General features: G+C 37.8%; 1 protein-coding gene across 1 annotated transcript; it reads right to left on the reverse strand.

Annotated features, from left to right (window-relative positions):
* Nucleotides 1-253: 253 nt before the first annotated feature.
* LOC131958707 (zinc finger protein ZIC 3-like) lies at nucleotides 254-11,992 on the reverse strand. The gene is made up of 2 exons (XM_059323875.1): nucleotides 11,254-11,992; nucleotides 254-2,013 (listed from the first exon to the last, which is right to left on the reverse strand). Exons 1-2 carry the CDS (start codon nucleotides 11,765-11,767, stop codon nucleotides 1,388-1,390), a joined length of 1,140 nt encoding a protein of 379 aa, XP_059179858.1. The 5' UTR covers nucleotides 11,768-11,992; the 3' UTR covers nucleotides 254-1,387.
* Between the last annotated feature and the right edge of the window lie 9,108 nt (nucleotides 11,993-21,100).

Genomic DNA, 21,100 nt, shown 5'->3' on the forward strand with positions numbered 1-21,100 from the left:
CATATATGCATATATATATATACATATGTATATATATATATATATACATATATGTATATATATACATATATGCGTATATATATATACACATATATGTATGTATATATATACATATATGTATGTGTGTATATATATATATATATATATATGTATATATATATATATATACACACACACACACACATATATATGTATATACACACATATAAATATACATATATATATATACTGTATGGTTGTGAATTGGTAAAGGCTAGGCTAACCATTTAAAGATTTAAAATATTCTCAACATAGTAATATCAAACATAGAAGACACATTTTTCCAAGCTATACCACAATCTCATACAATACATTCTGTTTGTTTCCACTTGCCACTTTTTATGACTGCACCTTGATCAAATAGAAAATTCAAGATGTCTTGTGCATCATTTAATGCAAACTTTCATGATAATGGAATACTTGTATGACTTTTATGGTCATTTTGGAAATCTTGGGAGTCTTGATTAAATTGTACATGGAGTGTAAACAGATGCAGGGGTTTACCCAATGAAAGGTCCATCCAACTTCAAGGAGTTGAAGAGGTTAAGGAGACACTTGACCAGTTCAAAGAAGGCTCAGTCCAACTGTCTTCAAACTGCAGCTTCACCGCCTGCCACTGTGTTGGATTCGACTGATTGACTGACTGATCACAGAAAACACTTTGGAACAAGTTAGTACCAATGATTTGTAAGTAAAGGCCTCAGTTTGGTTCAAACAAACTGCCTGTGGGATCACCTCAACACTACCTCAGATTCCCTTTCGGAAAGCACAATCAGCTGCTTACAACTATTTTTGTAACTATCTGATGTACAAACTAGTTTGTTTAAAACATACTGGGGCCATAAAAAGCACACACTCTCCACCAGCCTGTGTGCCTGCTGCTTTGGACCTGCTGTACTACCATGTGTACAATGCTATGTAAGCTCAGGATAGCTATAACTGCTTTCTGTCAGTGTCAATGTAGCCCTTGAAATTCATATACAGCAAGCAGAGCAGTACCCAACATCCCCTGGTCCATTTATACAATGTCATACCCTTTGTTAATTCAGTTTAGCTCCCTAACACTGATTGGATAACTTACAGTTTTCTGTGAAACATTTAGTTTGATAACTGTAATGATGTGATTTTATCTTGTCCATTCTTGCAACATTTGAGCCATTGAGTTTTGTTTTAGAGACATGTTAAAAAAGTCTCCATCTGATCACAGTCTTCTTCATTTTAGAAGGGTCACTGATGTCTAACCATACAACTGCTGGTTCTGTAAATTTACAGCAACTAGGATTCCACAGAGCATCTTCTGGCCTGACAATATATGTTCTTCAAGTCCAAAAGCTGCCGGCTCTCCATCCTATGTGACATACTCCTCATCATCACTAGGTTCTGATTTAATGTTGTTTGGGTGAAATAGAGGAAAGTTTGGTGCTGTACTCCTGGTACAGACATACCACTCCTTAATGTTAGACAACTGAGGTAAGGCTGGGTTGACTGAACGTTGGCTCCTCCGCGGGGTCCTACCACTCTGATGCTTCTGGGCCAGCTGACTCTTTAGGCCTGAAAGAGACAGATCCAGTGGCATTGCCATGGGAGACGAACTTCGTAGTAGCTTATGGTCAACTTCGCCGGCTGAGCTGATATTGAATTCATGATTGGACAGAAGAGGAAAATGAGTGTTTTTATTGGCAAGTGATGAGAGGCAGTTCATTTTAAGGTCAAGGGGCTCGAGGAGAGCCTGATGAGGTTGTTGAAGTTGATGAGGGACGGAGTCATACATGTCCTGGGGTTCAGAGGTAGGTGATGACTTGACGTGAACCTTCATGTGTTTGCGCAGGGAGCTGGGATGGGTGTAGGACTTGGTGCAGCCCAGGGCCTTGCAGTCGTAGGGCTTTGAGGCTGTGTGTACCTGTGAGTGCTTCTTTCGATCGCTGCTGTTGGCGAATCGTCGCTCACAAAACTCACACTGGAATGGCTTCTCACCTGCAACACAAGCATTTAAACATCATTATCATACTCTGTAATGGCCCCTGATTTATTCGTACACTTGAAGGGACAGCTACTATCCTTCACCCTCCATACATATTTAGACATATAGAAGTGGTTAACACTGTTGCCTCACAGCAAGAGTGTCGCCGGTTCGACTCAAGCCTGCAGCTCTTCTGTGTGGAGTTTGCATGTTCTTCCTGAGACATGCACTTAGGTTTAACTGGTGACTCTAAATTGCCTGTAGGAGTGAATGGGAGCGTGATTATCTGTCTCTATGTGTCAGCTCTGTCCAGGGTGTACCCCGCCTCTCGTCCAATGTCAGCTGATCGGCTCCAGACCCCCGAGACACGAGTGCAAATAGGCGGTTAAGGAGAATGAATGAATGAATTATTTCTTCAATGCCCCTGAGTGCAGATGGGTATTGGTATATAACCCTAACCCTTACTGCCTTAGACATATTACCACACCACAACTCCACTCCTTAAAGAATCATCACTAGCAGTTACTGCTGCACTAACGGCTCTTATTGCACTATACCTTGATTGCTTCCCTTTTTTTGTAGGTCGCTTTGGATCAGGGATGGGCAACTTAAATGCTGGATGGGGCCACAATTTTTCATCGACACTACCACATGCTCAAATGCATGTATAACAGTATAAATAGGAATACAAAAGGTTTGAAGCAAATAAAAAATAACCACTTACTGTGATTTCTTTTTTTTCAGTGCAATAACAGCAGACCAACATTAATTGCAAGTGCATTTTTACACTGCACTTTTAAGATTTCATGCTCAAATGCATGACTAAATGTAAACGTAAATGTAAAACTGGAATAAAATGTGATAACACTGTTGTCTTCTTAACAATATGATGTACTGTATGGGAATACAAGAAAATACTATTGGCTTCAAGAGCCAAAACTTCACATTATTATTAAATATTATTGTTGTATTATTATGACTATTACTATCACTCATATTGGAATACACATGAAGAACTGGGCCTCACCCACATATGAATCCAATAGTAAACAAAAGGTGAGCAGTAAGTGTATTCATAATGTAAAGTAGGGACAAAATTAAAATTAAAAGGGGGCTGCCACAGTCTATTGCTATTCATATACTTATGGAGATATGGAATAGTTGGATGTATTACTAGAAAAACAACAATACCAATACTGTCAACCAGTGACATGAGTGCAGCTCTGAATAGTACATAAAAAAGCCTCGCTATATTATTATTTGGAACTCATATTCCTGCAGCCAAAAGATGTTTGATGTAGTATAAACATTAGTATATTAATAATAACTAAGGTCCAAATCTATCAGGTTTTTTTTAGCTCTTAGCTGAACTGAATGACCTAAAAAAAAATATTACTTCTGCCAGTTTACATTTCAGCTTCAAGAATTTTTTTTGGGAAGTGCAGAGCAATGCACGTGCCATTTCATTTCAGCTGTCATCATTCACACGCAAGATTTTTTTTTTTTTTATTTGTTGTCTTATGCTGCTAGTTAAGTAGAAAGATAATAGAGACATAAACTATGAGAGAAAGAAATAAAAAAAAATATCTCCTCACTTGGCCCTAGAGCGGTGTTATAATTGACAGCCAAAGTGTGGAAGGTCAGCAAATCCATATTTTAATGAAATGTGACACACATTTTCAACTCAATTTAAAAATCAGAAAGCACGTTGTACAGTAAAGTGTACGGTGATGTATTTTTTTGGGCTTATTTGCATAACTTCATAGAAAAGTTCATCTTAATTTAGGATTTTGACTGTGTCATTACCAAATTTCTACAGCCGATACACCAGTGCATTATAATTTAGCAAGTCTGGTCCATGGTCATGGCCACCATCAAACAGAAAACTTTACAAGTGGGCCTCATGCATGAATCATTCGTACGATCTTAATCTGCGTGTAGGAGCAATTTTAGAACTCCTGTATCATTCATTCAAAAATCTTACTTCCTGTTTATTCTTAGGTGAGATAAAAATGCATTGCAAAGGACCATAGGCCTATACGAACACAAGCAGACTCACATTTCGTGCTGTGAAATGTTAATAATGATGATGAAAAGCAATTTATTTTAAGACATTTTCAAGAAAAATGCTCCAATTATGGCGATCAGGCAAGGTTATAAAGATCTGAAAAATGTGTTCTGCACCAAGGTTATAATAGTTTTGGACTTTTCATTAGTTTTAATTTCATTGTCATTTTTTGTTTTCAAATTCAGTTAGTTTTAATTCGTTTTTAGAGTGAGTTTGCTAGTTTTAATTTTTTGGAAATACTTCGTTTTAGTTTTTTTTTTTATTAGTTTTAGTTTTTTTTTTTGTAATGGGGTATTTGTTGGGTGCCAGATTCAATAAGGTCACAATAAATGTTGCCTTTATTTCTTTTGTCTGATCCATCTCAGCTCCAATAAGTATATAAAGTCATAAAACCAGATAGATGAAATAGATTTCACATCAACCAAAAAGGTTTATGTATGAAAAAAGTTGACAACGACGAAAACGAAGGACATTTTCACTATAATTTTAGTTAGTTTTGTAACCAAAAAATACAGTTTCAGTTAGTTATCGTTTTTTAGTTAACGGAAATGTTTTTTCAATTATAGTTTTTTTTATTTCGTTAGTTTTTGTTAACTATAATCCTTGTTCTGCACAATACTTCATTGTGCCATAGTGTGCCCCCACCCTACCCACATTGAAACCAGGCAGCAACTCACTTTACTTTTTAAAAATTATCACATTTGTTACATTGTTGAATTGCCTGATCCTATACTATATAAGGGATTTTAATAATAGGGTTTTTATCATTCTTCTTTTTTGTTTTTATATTCAAATCATTTTCTTAGGGTGTCATTCATTTATGACAAATTACATTACATATCCTAAAGAGTCTCTGATATGTTCTGTGTGTTTTGAGGGTTTTTCTTGCTGTTTGGTGACATTTTTACATTGACACTTTCCTGTCTTGAGTTAATGTTACCTGTCAGATTTTAGTGGATGGTTGGTTTGCATACGTCACTTAAATCTGCTGACCTTATATGGATTTACTGGGGTGTTCCCTTATACATGCATTAACTGCAATTCATCAACATTCTCTCATAGGTAAGAACACACTTGGCTATTCTACATATTTCATGGATTCCACGTAGAATTTTCTTATTTTTTTCTAAATTTCTGTGAGAACAAAAAAAGTAAATATTCAGTCAAGAGATCCAGCGATAGCACCAATATTTGTGAACATTAAAGGATCTTTATCTCAACCATGGTGTGTGCTTCGGGCCTAGAGGAGCTATAACTGACAGATAATTCAACAGATACTGTTATGGGATGGGAAATCTAATATAACGGAATATATCATCCACAACTTTGAATGTAAAATGGGACATTTTTGTAAGGAAGTATTAATTACAGGTCAAATTGTGGGTTTGAGTCTGAGATCTCTAGTCTATATCTTTTTAATCATTTCTTTTTTGTTTTAATTATACTTTGTTAAATCCTTTGTTTAGTTTTTCCTCTATAGGTGTTAATTAGTTGTATGTTGGGATGCATGATAATATTGGTACATCATCTGCATTGGCGAGAAATGATTTCCGCCGATATGATGATGCAACATAACAGCTGTGTTTTGGGCTACATACATTTTGTGGTGGCTGCCTGCAGCCACAAGTTAACTGCCACGGCTTCTTCAGAACTTTATGTAATGTCATGTAGTCACAATAACATGCCTTAAACTTAACCTCTCAAATAAAAAAACAGTCATCTGCTCTCCCTCCACTTTGCGGATGAGCAGCTGCAGCATTAAAATAGCGACAAACACACAACAAACCAAATAAACAACAGCACAAGTACAGCAATTTTTTTTTTTTTGAAAAAAGTGAAGGACACAAAAGTAAGCATGCATGCTATGTTTTTTATTTGCCTTCATGTGTCCCTACTTCACAGTACAGCCACCAGGACACAATTGTGCTGCTGGGTAATAATGCATTTACATTAGGGGTGGGCGATATGGCCCTAAAAGAATATCATGATATCATGATGATATTTTGCAATAACGAATTCTTGACGATATTAGGAAATACTTAAAAAGATATAGAAAATATGATTTTTTTTAGTCTGTATAAATAATTAAAAATCAAAAATGTAGTTTGAAGTTCAAATCTCAACAAAAAAATTATTCTTGAGTCTTGATTATGAGCAAATAATAAAAATAACCATTTAGGGGTTCCGGGGGCATATTTTAATGAAATTTTGTAAAAGGAGAATAAAGGTTCTTGTATGTTTTATTTAAGGCATCTTATTTTAACAGTCTAAAAAAAATTAAATTCTGTGGTAGATTCTCTTAACAAACTGTGCTCTTATTTTGAAAGCTGCATGTGTTTAGCGACAGGGAGTAAGTAGTTTTTTGTGATTAAAACAACTTTAACCACTACATCAAGAAGTAAGAACGTAGCCAATATCATGATATGCATTTTTTTTAACCATAAAAAAATATACCGATATTATTGTGAACGATACAATATGGCACACCCCTAATTTACATTCCTTTTGTTTGATTGTTTGTGTTACTATCCACTAAATGATGGACAGCCGACTGGCTTTGCATTTGAATTAGAAGATGAAGAGAGCATACACATTCTAGGTTATCTGCGGTACTGTGCTTGCTTTCACCTTAAGCAGCCACCAGCTAACAAGGGTTGTGCTGTTAGGCTTTGTGTCTCTATGTTCTGGTTACTGTTTTTTGTTTAGAGGATTGTATTTCTGTCCACTGTTTTTATTACTGCCGTCACACCATCTCAATTTGTCCATATGTATCACTTTGTACAGTGTCTAATGAAGATTGAGTTGGGCACTGGCAGGAAACGATGCATTCAGGTGCAGTTAAACCTGCAAGAGTGTTCTTATGTCCAATTTTTTTGTGTTGTGTTTGCATTGTGTTGATTCTGAGGATGCACAATGATATTGGCATGTCATTGGTGTAGAAAAATAAGGGCATTAAATTAATTATCAGCACTGGTGAGAAATTAACATTTTTGGATAGCGAACAGACCAATCTGATGTAGCAACAATACAGTGAATGTTTACATTTTGAGTATTGTTATATATGTCTGCAACTGCCTGTGTCATCATGATTACATAATAACATGACATCAATGTATTCTTATTACTATTTTAAAACATCTCTGGAACATGGCAGTGGAGAAATACAGTGTGTTACAATGTCCATACTACCATACTATTAAGTAAGGCAGAAAAACATTAAGTATGTCCCAATACATAGTATGTCAATTGAGGTATTCCAAAAGAAACTGGATGTCTTACTACATCCAGCTGTAATTTGCAGTATGCAAGCCAGCATGCTTTTCTTGTTATTCTTACGCACAATCCTCTGAACAGCATATATATGAGCCGGAGGGTCAAAGGTGCCATGTTAAAGTAGTATGTGCCAGTTGTAGGGCTGGGCGATGTATCAATATAAAAAATATATTGATATATATTTTTTAAATGTGATATGGAATTTGACCATATATCGATATAGTTAAAAAAATATATATTTTTATATAAATGCTGCCCTTACTAGGGTTTGTTATATTTAGTTCTTTTGTAATGTTCGTTATTCTTTTCTCATATAAATATAAATATTTCTGGCCATATTATGCTCAGCAATATGTTTCAACAGACTATAACTGACACATTTTTAGCATTTATAGGCATTTTAAAATTTGACAATTTTTGACAAAAATAGACATAATATAGTATGAGGGGGTTTTTTTACGCTGGAGTCCTTTTTGGACATCCCATAATGTGGTAATTTGTTGCTATTTATGACAAATAGTTCTTGACCGATTAGTCCTGGGATTCGAATCAGCGACCCCTGTGGTAACAAGCTAATTTCCTAACCTCTAGGCCACAGACCACCCATATATAATTGTATTTTTCAGCTACTTTTGGACAAACTGTACCACCATTGGCCTATTCTATTTCAAAGGCTGTTTTTATTTAAGATATTTTTTTTATTTAAATGTGCACTTTATGGAGCTTTGATTTTTTTAAAAAAGGTTCTCCTGTTGTTATACAGTATTTATGTTCACTTAAATAATCAATAAAATACTTGTGACATGTCATATTTGACTTTGACTGAACATTTGCTCTCACTTTGAGATAAAAATATCAGGATATATGTCGTATATTGATATTCAGCCTAAATATATCGGGATATGACTTTTGGTCCATGCCTACTGCATGCAAATATACATACTCTGTAAGGACAAGACTTCATACTAAGAAAAAAACAAAAGTGTGCAATTTGAAAAACAACTTAATTTAAAATTGAGTCTGTTTCGTCTCAGCTGTAACTTTCCAATAAGTGCTTCAGTGGGATCATGTCAGAAGCTTTGTAGTCAATAATGCAACCCCAGTGTCTTATTAAAGGCTGACTGGATCATCTTCTGTGAAAAATAATCTATAAATCTGTGTTGTAAAGGACCTGATTTTGCCATTAGCTGTAGCATACAGGGGCTAAGATGTTTCCCATAATGCATTGAAGTGTCCCTCGACAAACCAGAGATCATGTTTCTGACTGTGCATACAGTATGTGTCATAACTGTGCGCAATCAAAATTATGAATAGATATTGTGAATGTTGTAAAGTAATAAGAATATTTGTGATGAAAACAAAAATATATAAACGACATGCTTGTTCATAACTATGCTGAGGTTATACATGCTATAATACAAAATGACAACAGGGAAACCAAAAAATGGTAAAAATAAATAAATAAATAAATAAAAAGGCTTACACCTCAGAGTTTTATAATTAAATTCCACCAGGAGAGACTTGATGTTCTCTGCAAATAAGTGGGAAAATATGTGCATATATTGATATCTGCATCAGTAATCGACCAAAATAAGTTGAAAATATTGGTTTATCGGATACTAGCAAAAATATCCAAAATCATGCATGCCTACTTGATTTAAGCAAATGGACATTTTGGAGGCTGTAGTTTGGTGGTCATGTGAAAGGTACTGCATTCTACTGAAAAGTGTTTCTAATCTTTTTTCATTTACATGAGGGAAAATGGTGCCGCATTCAGTTGGTTTATACAAACTACCTGCTTAATTAAATCAAGTATTATTTCAGAGATTTGATTTAAGCCAGGAACAAAAATACCACCGTGCCATTTGCACTCCTCTAAATTTGCCCTTACTTTGTTTTGTTTTATTGGTTACTTTGGATATCTCAATTTCTAATAAAAAATATCATCTCAAGTGAGTAAGTCATCTACAATTTGAACTGTTAGTTAGTAGGGTTCTTAATATCATAACGTCCATAGTTGTACATTTTTTATTTCGGTGTAGTTACTTGAGAGTAGTGTGCATTTCATCACTATGTCAACATTGTTGGAATCGATTTTTGGACCTATATTGAAGATCATCGCTCCTCCTCTTACACTGTCTAATAACCCACCACCATTAATTACTGTTCACAACCTATTTATTGCTTATAATTGATCTATAAAGCATCATAAGCTGATTACTTATTGATTACAGCTTATAAACCTTATAATTAAAGGGTGCATATGAGTGCAGGGTGTCATTGACATAAATTGATTAAGCGCATCTGTCAGTTGTTTAAAAAATTACACCCCAAACTGCACACAATCATAAAAAAGGCCTACGTATACATATTAAAGGGACTCATCAAAAAAGGCTGCACAGTATTCTCATATTTGCTGCTCGAAAGAATATGTTACTCAGATGGATTGATAATGCACCTCCAACAATTTGGGGCCAGCACAAAGTGATATTTGATTTAATACCAATGGAATATCTAACACACACAGATTTAAATGTAAGATGAATGATTTTAAAGATCTTGGCACCCTTCTTTAAATATGCTGGGAAAAGACTCACAACTATTGTATTAAAAGGGATGATAGATGGCAATGAGGGAAACTGGCTAACTGATGGGTTATAAGGCAGGACATTCATTAATTTATAATTATTATTTTTAATTTTCCTTTTTGTAAAAAAAATAGCATTTTCTCTCAAAATGGAAATTTAGATTATTTAAATTTTTTTTTTTTTTTACTACTCTTCACTTCTTTCCTCATGTGTATTTGCTACATCACTGTCGATTGTAATGGGAAAGAGCATTTTTATTGTATTATCTGAACTAAATAATAAGTAGTTTGATATTTTTTGTGTGGCCACAGTGTGTTGTTGTCTGTTGATTTTGTCTATCTTGGAAAATGCAATAAAAATATTACAAAACAAAAAAAGGTTCACTCTGTAATCCAGGAGGTCACTGGTAAACCGTTTTTGTTGATTCCTTCTTTCTATCTACTTAATCATGCTTCAGACAATTTCTCAGGCACGGACACCAAATCTCTGTTGATAAATCTTTTGTTTTTGGCTAAAAAATGTATCTTGCTGTGGTGGTCAAGTTCCCAGATACCTACGGTCAACATGTGGATATCACAGATCTCTGCTCTTATTCCTCTGGAGAAGTTGACTCATGACCCTAATCACAAATCAGACAAGTTCAGGAGGACCTGGGAACCATTGCATTCCTTTTTACAGAAGCTATAACTCTTAATCTGTCCCTGGAAGATGAGGTCTGCCCTATCATTTATTTTATGTATGTGCTCTTCACTTACCTATCTCCTGTTGTCTTTTTATTTATTTACTTATTTTATGCAAAAATAGAAATATAGTTAGTTTGGGATGGGACTTCTTTTGTTTTGTGGTTAGCTGTCTGAATTGTTTTTGTTTGTGCTTATAATATTGAAACACCAATAAAAAGAGCATTAAAACAAATAAATAAATAAAAATGCCTACGTGACTGTCTGATTATGGGTAACTGAGTATGTTACAAATTGGGAATTAAATTATAACTATAGCAACGCATATTTTTGTTGTGAATAGCGAATCAATCATTATTTTCCATCTCTCATAATTCAGCTGTGTTGTCCTGCTTCCTGTCACCTTCATGATTCCTCAGCTCCTGAGCTGCAAGGGTGCATGAAGGCCGGATGTGAGAGGGGCAGGCTACTGAACTGGAGCTACGTAAACATGGAGGGATTCCTAGCAGACTCGGAACAACCTCGATTAGCTGCTGTGTTCCCGTCTGTGTTAGGAGGCTGCTGTCTGGATGGCTGACCCGAACCCACAGCCTGTAATGACTGAATCACAGCTCCGTGTCAACTCACACAATCATAAAACCATACCAGTATGCGTGCGTGTGTGGATCTTGAGGTTCTCGGAGCGTGCGAACATCTTGCCGCAGTTGGGAAATGCGCATAAAAAAGGCTTCTCCCCGGTGTGCACACGAATGTGGTTGATGAGTTTATATTTGGCTTTGAACGCCTTCCCGCCGCGCATACACTCGTCCCACATGCAGACATGACTGAGGCTCTCCAGTCCAGCTGCTACATGCTCGGTGGTGACGTGGTCCACCAGTTCGTGCATTGAGCTGAAAGTTTGGTCGCAGACGGATGTCGCCGTCCGCCCAAGCCTCTGTCTCGATGAAGTTCGGTCAGTCCATTTACACACCAGCTCTGTTTTGACAGTGGGGCCTTTGGAGAAATCCAGCAGGCCGTCCATCCCACCGCCGGCACCGCTGTCAGCAGAGGCGTATTTCCCAGCGGCTCTCGGCTGTAGTGGTGAGACGATGCTCGAAGCTCCGGAGTTGTTGTTCCCCAGCGGAGAGACGAGGCCATTGTGCCTGGCCACTACAGCCATCCGTTTCTTGCACAGCACGGCGGGCTGCCCCGCTCCTGTCTCCAACTAAAATCCTGTCTTCCACGTCAAATGAGTAAAAATCCAACCGATAAAGCGTTCCCCGCTGTCCTGCTTGATCCCTGTGTGTTCAGATGAAAGGGCAGCGTCTTTACCCCCTGCTGCTCGGTATTAGATCCCGAGAGTCACAGCCTCCATGCTTTTATTTACTGTGTGAATGGAGGTGAATGGAGTCGAAGATATACAACAGGCCACGACCCAACACTGCCTGGGTGCGTCCTCGACTCCTTCCCTTCCTTGCTTCCTTTTTTGATTTCTTACTTGTTTTTTTTTAACTTGACTAACAGATCCAAAAAGTTAAGGGAGTCTACTACTATTTACTAACATAACAGTTAAGTTTGTGTGAAATGACAAAAATATGAAAAGGCTATATGTCAAGTCAGTCAAGGCATATTTATTTGTTATTTTGTTACAGTTGCTGTATAAGAATAGAAATAGAAATAAGTAAGTCTGTAAATAACGTTAAAATATAGATGGGGGGGGGCATCCTACATTAAATATACAACAATATTAAATACAAATGCAAGTCTTAAGTAAATAAAGATATGTACAAATAGAAATATGTAATAAATATGAAGTAAATAGAGATATGTACAAATATGTATATATGTTACAACAGATATACACAGTTTACTTGCAAAGTGATATTGGTATTCGCCAAGATTTTAGTTTATGTTTTTAAGGGGGCGGGGGGGGGGGGGGGCATCCAACACTAAATATACAGCAATTTAAATACCAATGCAAGTCTTAAGTAAATAAAGATATGTACAAATAGAAATATGAAATATATAAGAAATATGAAGTAAATAGAGATATGTTATAACAGACATATTATAACACATATTATAACAGATATACACAGCTTAATGCCAAGTGATATTAGCATTTGATGATGTAGCATAAACCTTCCTGCTATAAAATTACCCCACCAGTATTGTCTTAAAATGACCAAAAACACATTTGAGGACCATTCGCTTGTATTTGAGTGACAGTGAGGGTTTTTTAAGGGTCCGAGCATGAAAGTGCCAAGTACCAAAATGGTCTCTGGCACTGAAAGAGTGAGTAAACTATTGATTTAGTGGAGATTAAGGGCTCGTGGAGGAGTCCCAGGCATGGAGAGTGCAAGGAATGTTCTGAATGTTGGCCTCCATATTTATCCACTTTTACATGTTTTCTACATAAAATTTTGTTCCCCACAGCCTCTTGGCAAACTTTTTTTTTTTTTTTAGGAAATGTGTTTATTGGTTTTTCATGCACAAATAGAGCACAATGTAAATGCCCTTGTAAATGACAGTGTTATAGTAGTGTTACAAAATAAACAACATACAGAACATCCGCAAGGAAAACACAACACAAATAGTCAGCTTGGTCATACCTCACAAATTACAGCAGGAATATTAGCCATGCTCTTCAGAAATAAAAGTAAAAAACAACAACATTAATAATCACAATAAGAACTGACTGATACAAAATGTATCTTATTTAGGGATAACTGGGAACGAAAGACTCTTTGCAAAAGTTAAGAAAGTTCCCAACATATTTTTAAACTTGTTGGAAGAGCCTTTCAATGTGTGACATATTTTGTCTAGCTTTAGATTATCAAAACATTTCTTTGATACACAGGGTGTGAGTTGGTGCTGATGGTGCTTTCCATTTCAGAAGAATTAGACGTCTTAGACGACAAAGATGCAAAAGCTATCAAATCTGCTTGGTGCCAAGGCAATGGCAACTGTGTAACTCCTAACAGAGCAGTAATGGCATTAGGTTCAATCGATGTCACAGTTATCTCAAACAGAGCATTAAAAAGCTCAGCCCAGTAGTTATACAAAGAAGCTTCTGGGCAAAAATGACACATAAGCCATAGAAGTGTCAAAATTGAGTTTCTCTCAGGGAAAGAAGGAGAAATTCACACACTACCACAAATACACAAATTCTTAATGAAAACCAAAATAAAACTATGTTGACCTTTATATTTATACACTTTTACAAGTGTCCTGCTAAGATTTTTTTACCCATACATCTTTTTGTGAAAAAAAAAAAAGTATCATAATTAAGTCTCCTCAGCAAAAGAAGCTCAAATTCACACAATACCATTAACAAAGTACTGAAGAAAATCAAATAAAACCATGTTGTCATTCAAATGTATCCACTTTTACATGTTTTCTATACAGAAAGTTGTTTTCTCCGAGTTTGTTGGAAAAAATGACACATAGAAGTGCCAAAATTGCAGATCTCTCATATCTCTCAGCGAAAGAAGTTCAATTCAGACACTTACAGGAAAACCAAATAGAACCATGTTGGCCATCATATGAATCCACCTTCACGTGTTTCCTGCATCAACATTTGTTTCTCAAATTTTGGAAAACCCGTTAGGGCAGAAAGTTTACCATATGGCACCATACAAAATGGGAACTTTTTTTTGGTGCTCATGGAATTTTGAATGTATGATACCAAATTAAAAGATTTTCCAAATGTCAGTTTTGAAAAAAAGACCAATAAAATGAATTATAAATTATCTCTAGGTTACTAAGATAACCTTGTTGAAACTCCTGAGAGAAGATGGCTCCACAGAGGTCTGAGTGGGTCGAGGCTTGAGGATTTGATATGAGATGTTTGGTGCAATGCTTTGGTTGTGCTCAGCAAAGCCCTCCGAAGGTTTCATTTGTGTTTGAAAAACTTGCTTTGCTGCAGTGGGTGATGAGGAAAAGATCCTTCTCGTTAAATTTGTCAGCTCAAAGCTGGTGTATGTGCTGGATGCTTACCTAGCATTCTTTTGTATCTATATGTTGTTACCACAAATATGAGACTGTATCTGAACTCCATCCAATACACTGCAGTTTGTGTATGAGCTCTGCCCTTTCAGCTGAAATAGATTTGATTCCATCATTATGTTTTATCACTTTATTAAATATACAGAAAAACAACTGCTTGCTGTATCATCACCTATTTGTTAACTTCTCCACAAGGAAATAACCAATTTCCACCACAGCTCTATACCACTAAAATTGTCCCTTGCCGATTTGAATGTTATTAGACATTACTAGACATGGTTCTAGGCCCCTAGGTATGGGTGATTAAGGCCTGAATGCTCCACCTGATGGCCAGGTCGATAGACATCAGCCCATTGAATGGGCACAACATGTGTCCCATGTCAGTACAAAAGCAGATGATGTTATTAGATTAAACAACATCAGTAAACTATGTCATGCTTTTACATGACCTACGTAACTATGTCACTTCTGGTGCTCGCCACATCCTTGTAACCCTTAACTTAACATTTTTAAACTATCTTTTATAATGCGTGACCAGGACTTTTTTTTGCAACTACAGCTTTGAGAAGTAGTTTTGTGGTGTAGTTTTAAAGGAAACCCAAGGAGTGTAGGGGTTGAAGACATGGGGTCAAATTATGTCATATTTTGGGGGTACAACAAAGCTGCGATGTTTTAGGGTTACAGCTGATGGTGCCAGAAATAAAAGGTCCGTTTCCGCTCAAGTTTTCATGGGGTCTTGGCCTGACACACCTTTGGTGTGTGATGGGTTGTACAACCTGGCCATTGAATGGGCTAATCATCTTCTTAATCTGCCAGTAGGTGGAGCAGGCAGCTACTCCTCCAACCCTTTTTTTTTTTGAGACTTGTATTTTTATTATTTTGATTTACAATACAAATAAAAACAACTTCCAAACAGAAGTCATATTAAAGAGACAGTAGGCCAAATGGCAAGACTTCAGCATAGAAGTTTGTCCAATGTTCACTGTCACACGAGGAATCACAATCCTGAAATAATAGAGTGGTGTCCATATTATGTTGGTGAGATTACTTCTGAAGCGCCCTCAACACCTTCATCCAACCTCTAGAGTCCATTAAAAAAATATGATTTAAAATAAATACAATTTTATATATATATATATATATATATACATATACACACAAACAACAGTAAGGTAGGAAAACCAAAACCTAATAGTCTCCTAACTAGTCCATTTAGTCGCATGTACTGAGTGAAATACCAAAAACTTTCCCCATTTTTCATTCTACCTCATTCTTCAGACTGTATATTTTCTAGGGTTCCTAGTATGCAGAGTTCAGGACAGAATTTGTAGTCTGCCCCCACTATTTCTGAGATATACAGTATTTAAGAATGCTTGTCCAAAAAGCCTGTACCTTTGGGCATTACCAGTGTAGAACCAGGCCCCCTAACAGCCTGTTACATCTCCAGCACTCTGAAAAGTCTTTCAGCCCTCGTCTAAATAACCTGCTAGGGTGCCAGTAATATCGGTGGAGGATGCTGAAGTGTATTGTCGTGGCAATTCTGGTCAATTGCACTAAGTTAGTGGGTGAGCTGGCCAAGAACAAAGCACTCAATACTCTGTTCAGCACAATTTATTAGCACATTCGTATTCCATACATCACACAATTCCGAATGGCTATTTTACAATACAACAAAGTCCCATACACCGCTCGACTTATGACTGTTGCACTTTTCAGCATTGGCTTTTCAACAAGACTCAATGCGGCCCTATCTTCCTGCCCTAAACATCACATCAGGACAGAGCCCACTGGTCAACACATTCCTCTCAGTCATGGTGTTACAATTGTTAAGTTCACAGAGTCAGTTCCCACAATGCCTTGTGTCTTGAATACCAAGTAGGTCGACGCCTACTTCCAACCATGTGGGAACTGTCCCACCATGCAGGAAACACCAAATTTCCTTCACACTTCCCTCCTTTTGACTAACATAGTCAATTTCAAAAGCTAAAAATTTGGTTGCAGGCCAAGGGAGAACTATATCACTGATTGTTAACCTGGTTACAACATGACTGAGTGGAAACTGTGCGACAAAAACATAGAATATAAAATTCAAAAAACAGTGTACATAAGAAAATCTCAAAAATGCATTAAAGAAAAAAAAAACCACTTCTAAATAACACAATGAAATTTATCAATAAGGTATGGGAATACTGAATGTAATGTGTACAGTGCATCATGCCAATGTTTGTGAAGCATACTGACCATCCCTCCTTTAGACACATGGTCAATACCATGTGCTAACTTAGCACAGTAAAATATTTACATTCAGGCCATATCAAACCCCTCCTTTTATGAACACTTGTCCTGTTGCCAGCGTTCTCGCTCTTGTGGCCTTGCTTATTGCTGGTTTTCATTGAATTCTGAAAAAGGAGACTGGTCTGGCTGGTGTTCCTGTCTCCTCCGTGAGTCAAAATTCATGAGGCTGTTGTGACCCCTGGATCCTCCCTCTTGGGTTCCTGACAGTTACTCCAGTAGGAGGGCTGTTTGACCATCCTGCAGTGTGCGAGCTGGCCTGCCATTGTCCATGGTGCTGTTCATTTGGGCAGTCGACTGCCCAGTGGTCAGGTGTCTCACAAGTGTGGCAGCCACCAACAGGATCGCGACAGTCTCTTGCCCAGTGGCCTTGTTGTCCACAGACAAAACATGTGTCTATTGTATGTCCTCTACTGTTTGAAGTCTGACCTCGACCTCGAAAAACTCTTCTTTTATAGTTGTTTGCTGTTCTCTCGTGGAAATTATTCCTTGAATAGGCCTGTAGCTGAGCCATCTGTAAGCGTTCCTGAAGTTTTTGGTTTTTATTTCGTTCATTCTCCTGGTCCTCACATGCCAATTTTTCAGCATGTCTGGCATATATCATCATGTCCTGTAAGGTGTTTGTGGCCAGAGCAATGCACAGTGTTTTCACTCTGGTTTTTACATCAAGTCTTAGTCCTTGCACAATTGCATTTTTTAACTGTTGCCAGTATGGAGAGTCGTTCTGGTTATCCGGTTCCTCTTGGCCACTATGATCTCTGAAGATTTCAGTCATCCTCATGGAAAAATCATTGACACTCTCATCTGGTTGCTGTCGTGTACTGTGGATTATTCCCCAATCCATTTTCTTTTGGAAATGGGTAGAGATGCGATCTGTCAGCTCAGTGATGGCAATCCTGTAGGGGTGACCAACAGTCCAGTTGTATTCCACTTTGTTACCTCTCCAGTCACCCCTGATCATTCCCCATTTCAGGTGCAGTTTCCCTCGAATTATGGTTTCTAATTCTTGGGTATTGGGCCGGTATTGTTCAACCAGTTGGAGCAGGGCTTTTGAAAATTTTTGCCCCCCCTCTCTGGCTGGATCAGGGAGGTCTGCAATAATTCCATGCCGTTCTTCCGGACTCCATGGTCTGAATACATATGCCGGTTGGCCTTCATGGTTCAGCACCTGTACCATGGGTGCTTGTACTGTAATTCCCATGTCGTCATTAGGCTGCTCGCATGAAGTGCATCCATCAAGGGGTGTGTTTTGTACCTGTGGCAACAGTGGTTCACAGCAAAGAGTAGGTGTGGGGGGAGTTGCAAATAAATCCTTTTGTGTGTGGCTGCGGGTGCTGTGGGCTGGTACAGTCGGTGGAGGTGTGTTGAGGTCACGCAGTAGGACAGATTTTGGTGAGGTCGCATCCTTCTGGTCAGCCTGGCTGTTGTATGGTGGCGGGCATTCTGGGTCAGGGGTTGCAGCTGTATGACTGCTTGGGAGACGGTCTAGGTCTGTCTCCAGGCTCGTCGTCACTGGAACAGCTGTAACAGCTTGGACAACATTAGATGTTCTCTCTTTCTTTTTCTGTTCATCCCTCATCTCTGCTTCATTTTCCCACAACTCAAAAGCCTCCCAGTCAATTCTAGCCCTTTTATGTTTCCTTTCATATTTTTGTAGTCGGAATTTTAGAATTGCCAGCTGATTGGTGCTGAAACTACCTTCAGTTGGAAATCCTAAATATTCCCACAGGTTTAGCTGTTTACAAGACCGCTCACCATTTTTTTCAATCATGATTTGTACCGGTCTTGTGAGTGGAAGTGATGGGGTTGTCTTTTTTGCCAATGCACAACCCATGTTTATAAAGTATTAAGTTAAAACTCACTAAAAAGGATAAATGTTAACTTAAAGGAAAGGAAATAACAAAGTATCACTAATAAAAGGAATGATGAGAACACAGGATCAATGGCAACAGCTTTCACACCTAAGATTGAGAACAATTGTGAACTGTTGACACCTCCCTTCCAGTCTGCTTCACCTCGTTCTATTGTATAAGGTGACAATGATTGAGTCACAGTTTATTCAATTGTGGCTAACTTTAACTTAATCATGAGTATTTAACTTAATCATGAGTTCCACTCCAGCCCTCTACCATGAATTATGAAAAAAATAAATAGATAAACTATGAAAGCCAAATAAACGCCCTGGTGTTTTTCCCATGCACTAAGTCAGCACAACTACAATATTTTATGAGTCATTTGCGGCGGCTTGATAGAAACAACAGCTTCTTCTATGCATAATTCCCAACTATATATATATCAAATTGCTTTAGTTGAATAGAGTATTGGCTCACCCTTCGGTCCGATCACGCATTGAGTAGTTCCAGGTCATCCAGCAGGCACTCATGCATCTCGCCCCCTTCGGCGTCCAAAAGCTTTTCCCCGGGGGGAGGTAAATGAGTTTCAGGGTCAGTTCCTCACCTGCAGATTTATCCTGGTCCAACTCAAGTGGTGATCCCGGACGAGCCCCCAAACTGTCGTGGCAATTCTGGTCAATTGCACTAAGTTAGTGGGTGAGCTGGCCAAGAACAAAGCACTCAATACTCTGTTCAGCACAATTTATTAGCACATTCGTATTCCATACATCGCACAATTCCGAATGGCTATTTTACAATACAACAAAGTCCCATACACCGCTCGACTTATGACTGTTGCACTTTTCAGCATTGGCTTTTCAACAAGACTCAATGCGGCCCTATCTTCCTGCCCTAAACATCACATCAGGACAGAGCCCGCTGGTCAACACATTCCTCTCAGTCATGGTGTTACAATTGTTAAGTTCACAGAGTCAGTTCCCACAATGCCTTGTGTCTTGAATACCAAGTAGGTCGACGCCTACTTCCAACCATGTGGGAACTGTCCCACCATGCAGGAAACACCAAATTTCCTTCACAGTATTCATCTTATTCTGAAGTCTCTGGAGACATGTTTAGTAATGCCAGTCATTTTATCCCAGTCCTGTTCTTCAATAGAAATGGCCAGATCTTTTTCCCATGTTGCTTTAAGAGCTGTGGTCATATTTTGGCCAAAAGTGTTTACAAGCATTGAATGATATTGGGAAGCCTCATGTCCTGCCTCTGTAATGAATTCAAAAGGTCCAGGCCCTGCAGGCTTGTGGTGAGCCAAAAATACTAACCAAAAGGTGTCTAGATTGAAAGTATCTCCAGAATTGTTTATTAGCCAGATCAAACTGCTCAACCAGGTTGCCAAAAGCCGATTAAGAGTTTAGGATTGTCCCAAATCCCAGACGACATAGTTAAATACGGGTTTATTTTAGTAATACGGGCTGGTTTCCTCCAGATTTCCTGTAGCTGTGATATGATGGGGTGATATAGAGCATTGTGGCAGACAAGGACAATGGGGGAAACGATGTGCAGATGGACTGTTCTAATGAGTAGCATGGAGCTCTTTCTGGGTGAAGCACCCAATGAGCCATGTGTCTCAGGCTAAAGACATAGTAATAAAACATGTTTGGAAAACCCATACCACCCTCTTCTTTCTTTTTTTTTTTTTTTTTTTGTAGTTTTCTCAGATGGATTCTAGGCTTTCTGTCGTTCCAAAATGTTCCAAAAGTACATTAAATTGTTTAAAGTACTTGGTAGGGCTATCCAGAGGAAGAGACTAGAAAATAACATTTATTTAGGGAGCACAGTTCAGCTTAATGGCATTAACCTTGCCCAGCAAAGATAAAGCAGTGACCACCTTTGCATATCTGTGTTGATTTCTTTTAGGAGCCGTTCCAAATGACATTTCACTAGCCATCACTATCACTGTGGACGTCAGAAAACACAGTGGACCAACACCAGCAGAGGACATGGCCCCAAATCACCACTGACCCAGGACCATCATATTCAACTTCTGATAAATATTCTAATTCTGAGACACTGAGTTTTGGGTTTTCATGATCTCTAAGCCATAAGCATCAAAATGACAAGAAAAACACTTGAAATATTTCACTCTATGTGTAATGAATCTATATAATGTACAAGTTTCACTTTCTGAAATAATTGACATAAAATATTGAACCTTTTCACAATATTCTAATTTTTTTGAGGTGTACCTGTACTCTTAGATCTCAGGACTATTAAGTCTATTTTGTGATTTTCAATTTCCACAGTACTCCACACAGAGATCATTTCTGAAAAATAAACTGATATAAGGATGTGATGTCTCACTA

This window comes from Centropristis striata, chromosome 20 (assembly GCF_030273125.1).
Source record: "Centropristis striata isolate RG_2023a ecotype Rhode Island chromosome 20, C.striata_1.0, whole genome shotgun sequence".
Taxonomy (NCBI): domain Eukaryota; kingdom Metazoa; phylum Chordata; class Actinopteri; order Perciformes; family Serranidae; genus Centropristis; species Centropristis striata.

Excerpts from the sequence above, each read along its gene's own strand:
- LOC131958707 (XM_059323875.1), bottom strand. The coding sequence starts at position 11,767 with ATGGCTGTAGTGGCCAGGCACAATGGCCTCGTCTCTCCGCTGGGGAAC. Across the intron at positions 2,014-11,253 it reads CCACACACGCACGCATACTG|GTGAGAAGCCATTCCAGTGT; the intron begins GTATGGTTTTAT and ends CTTGTGTTGCAG.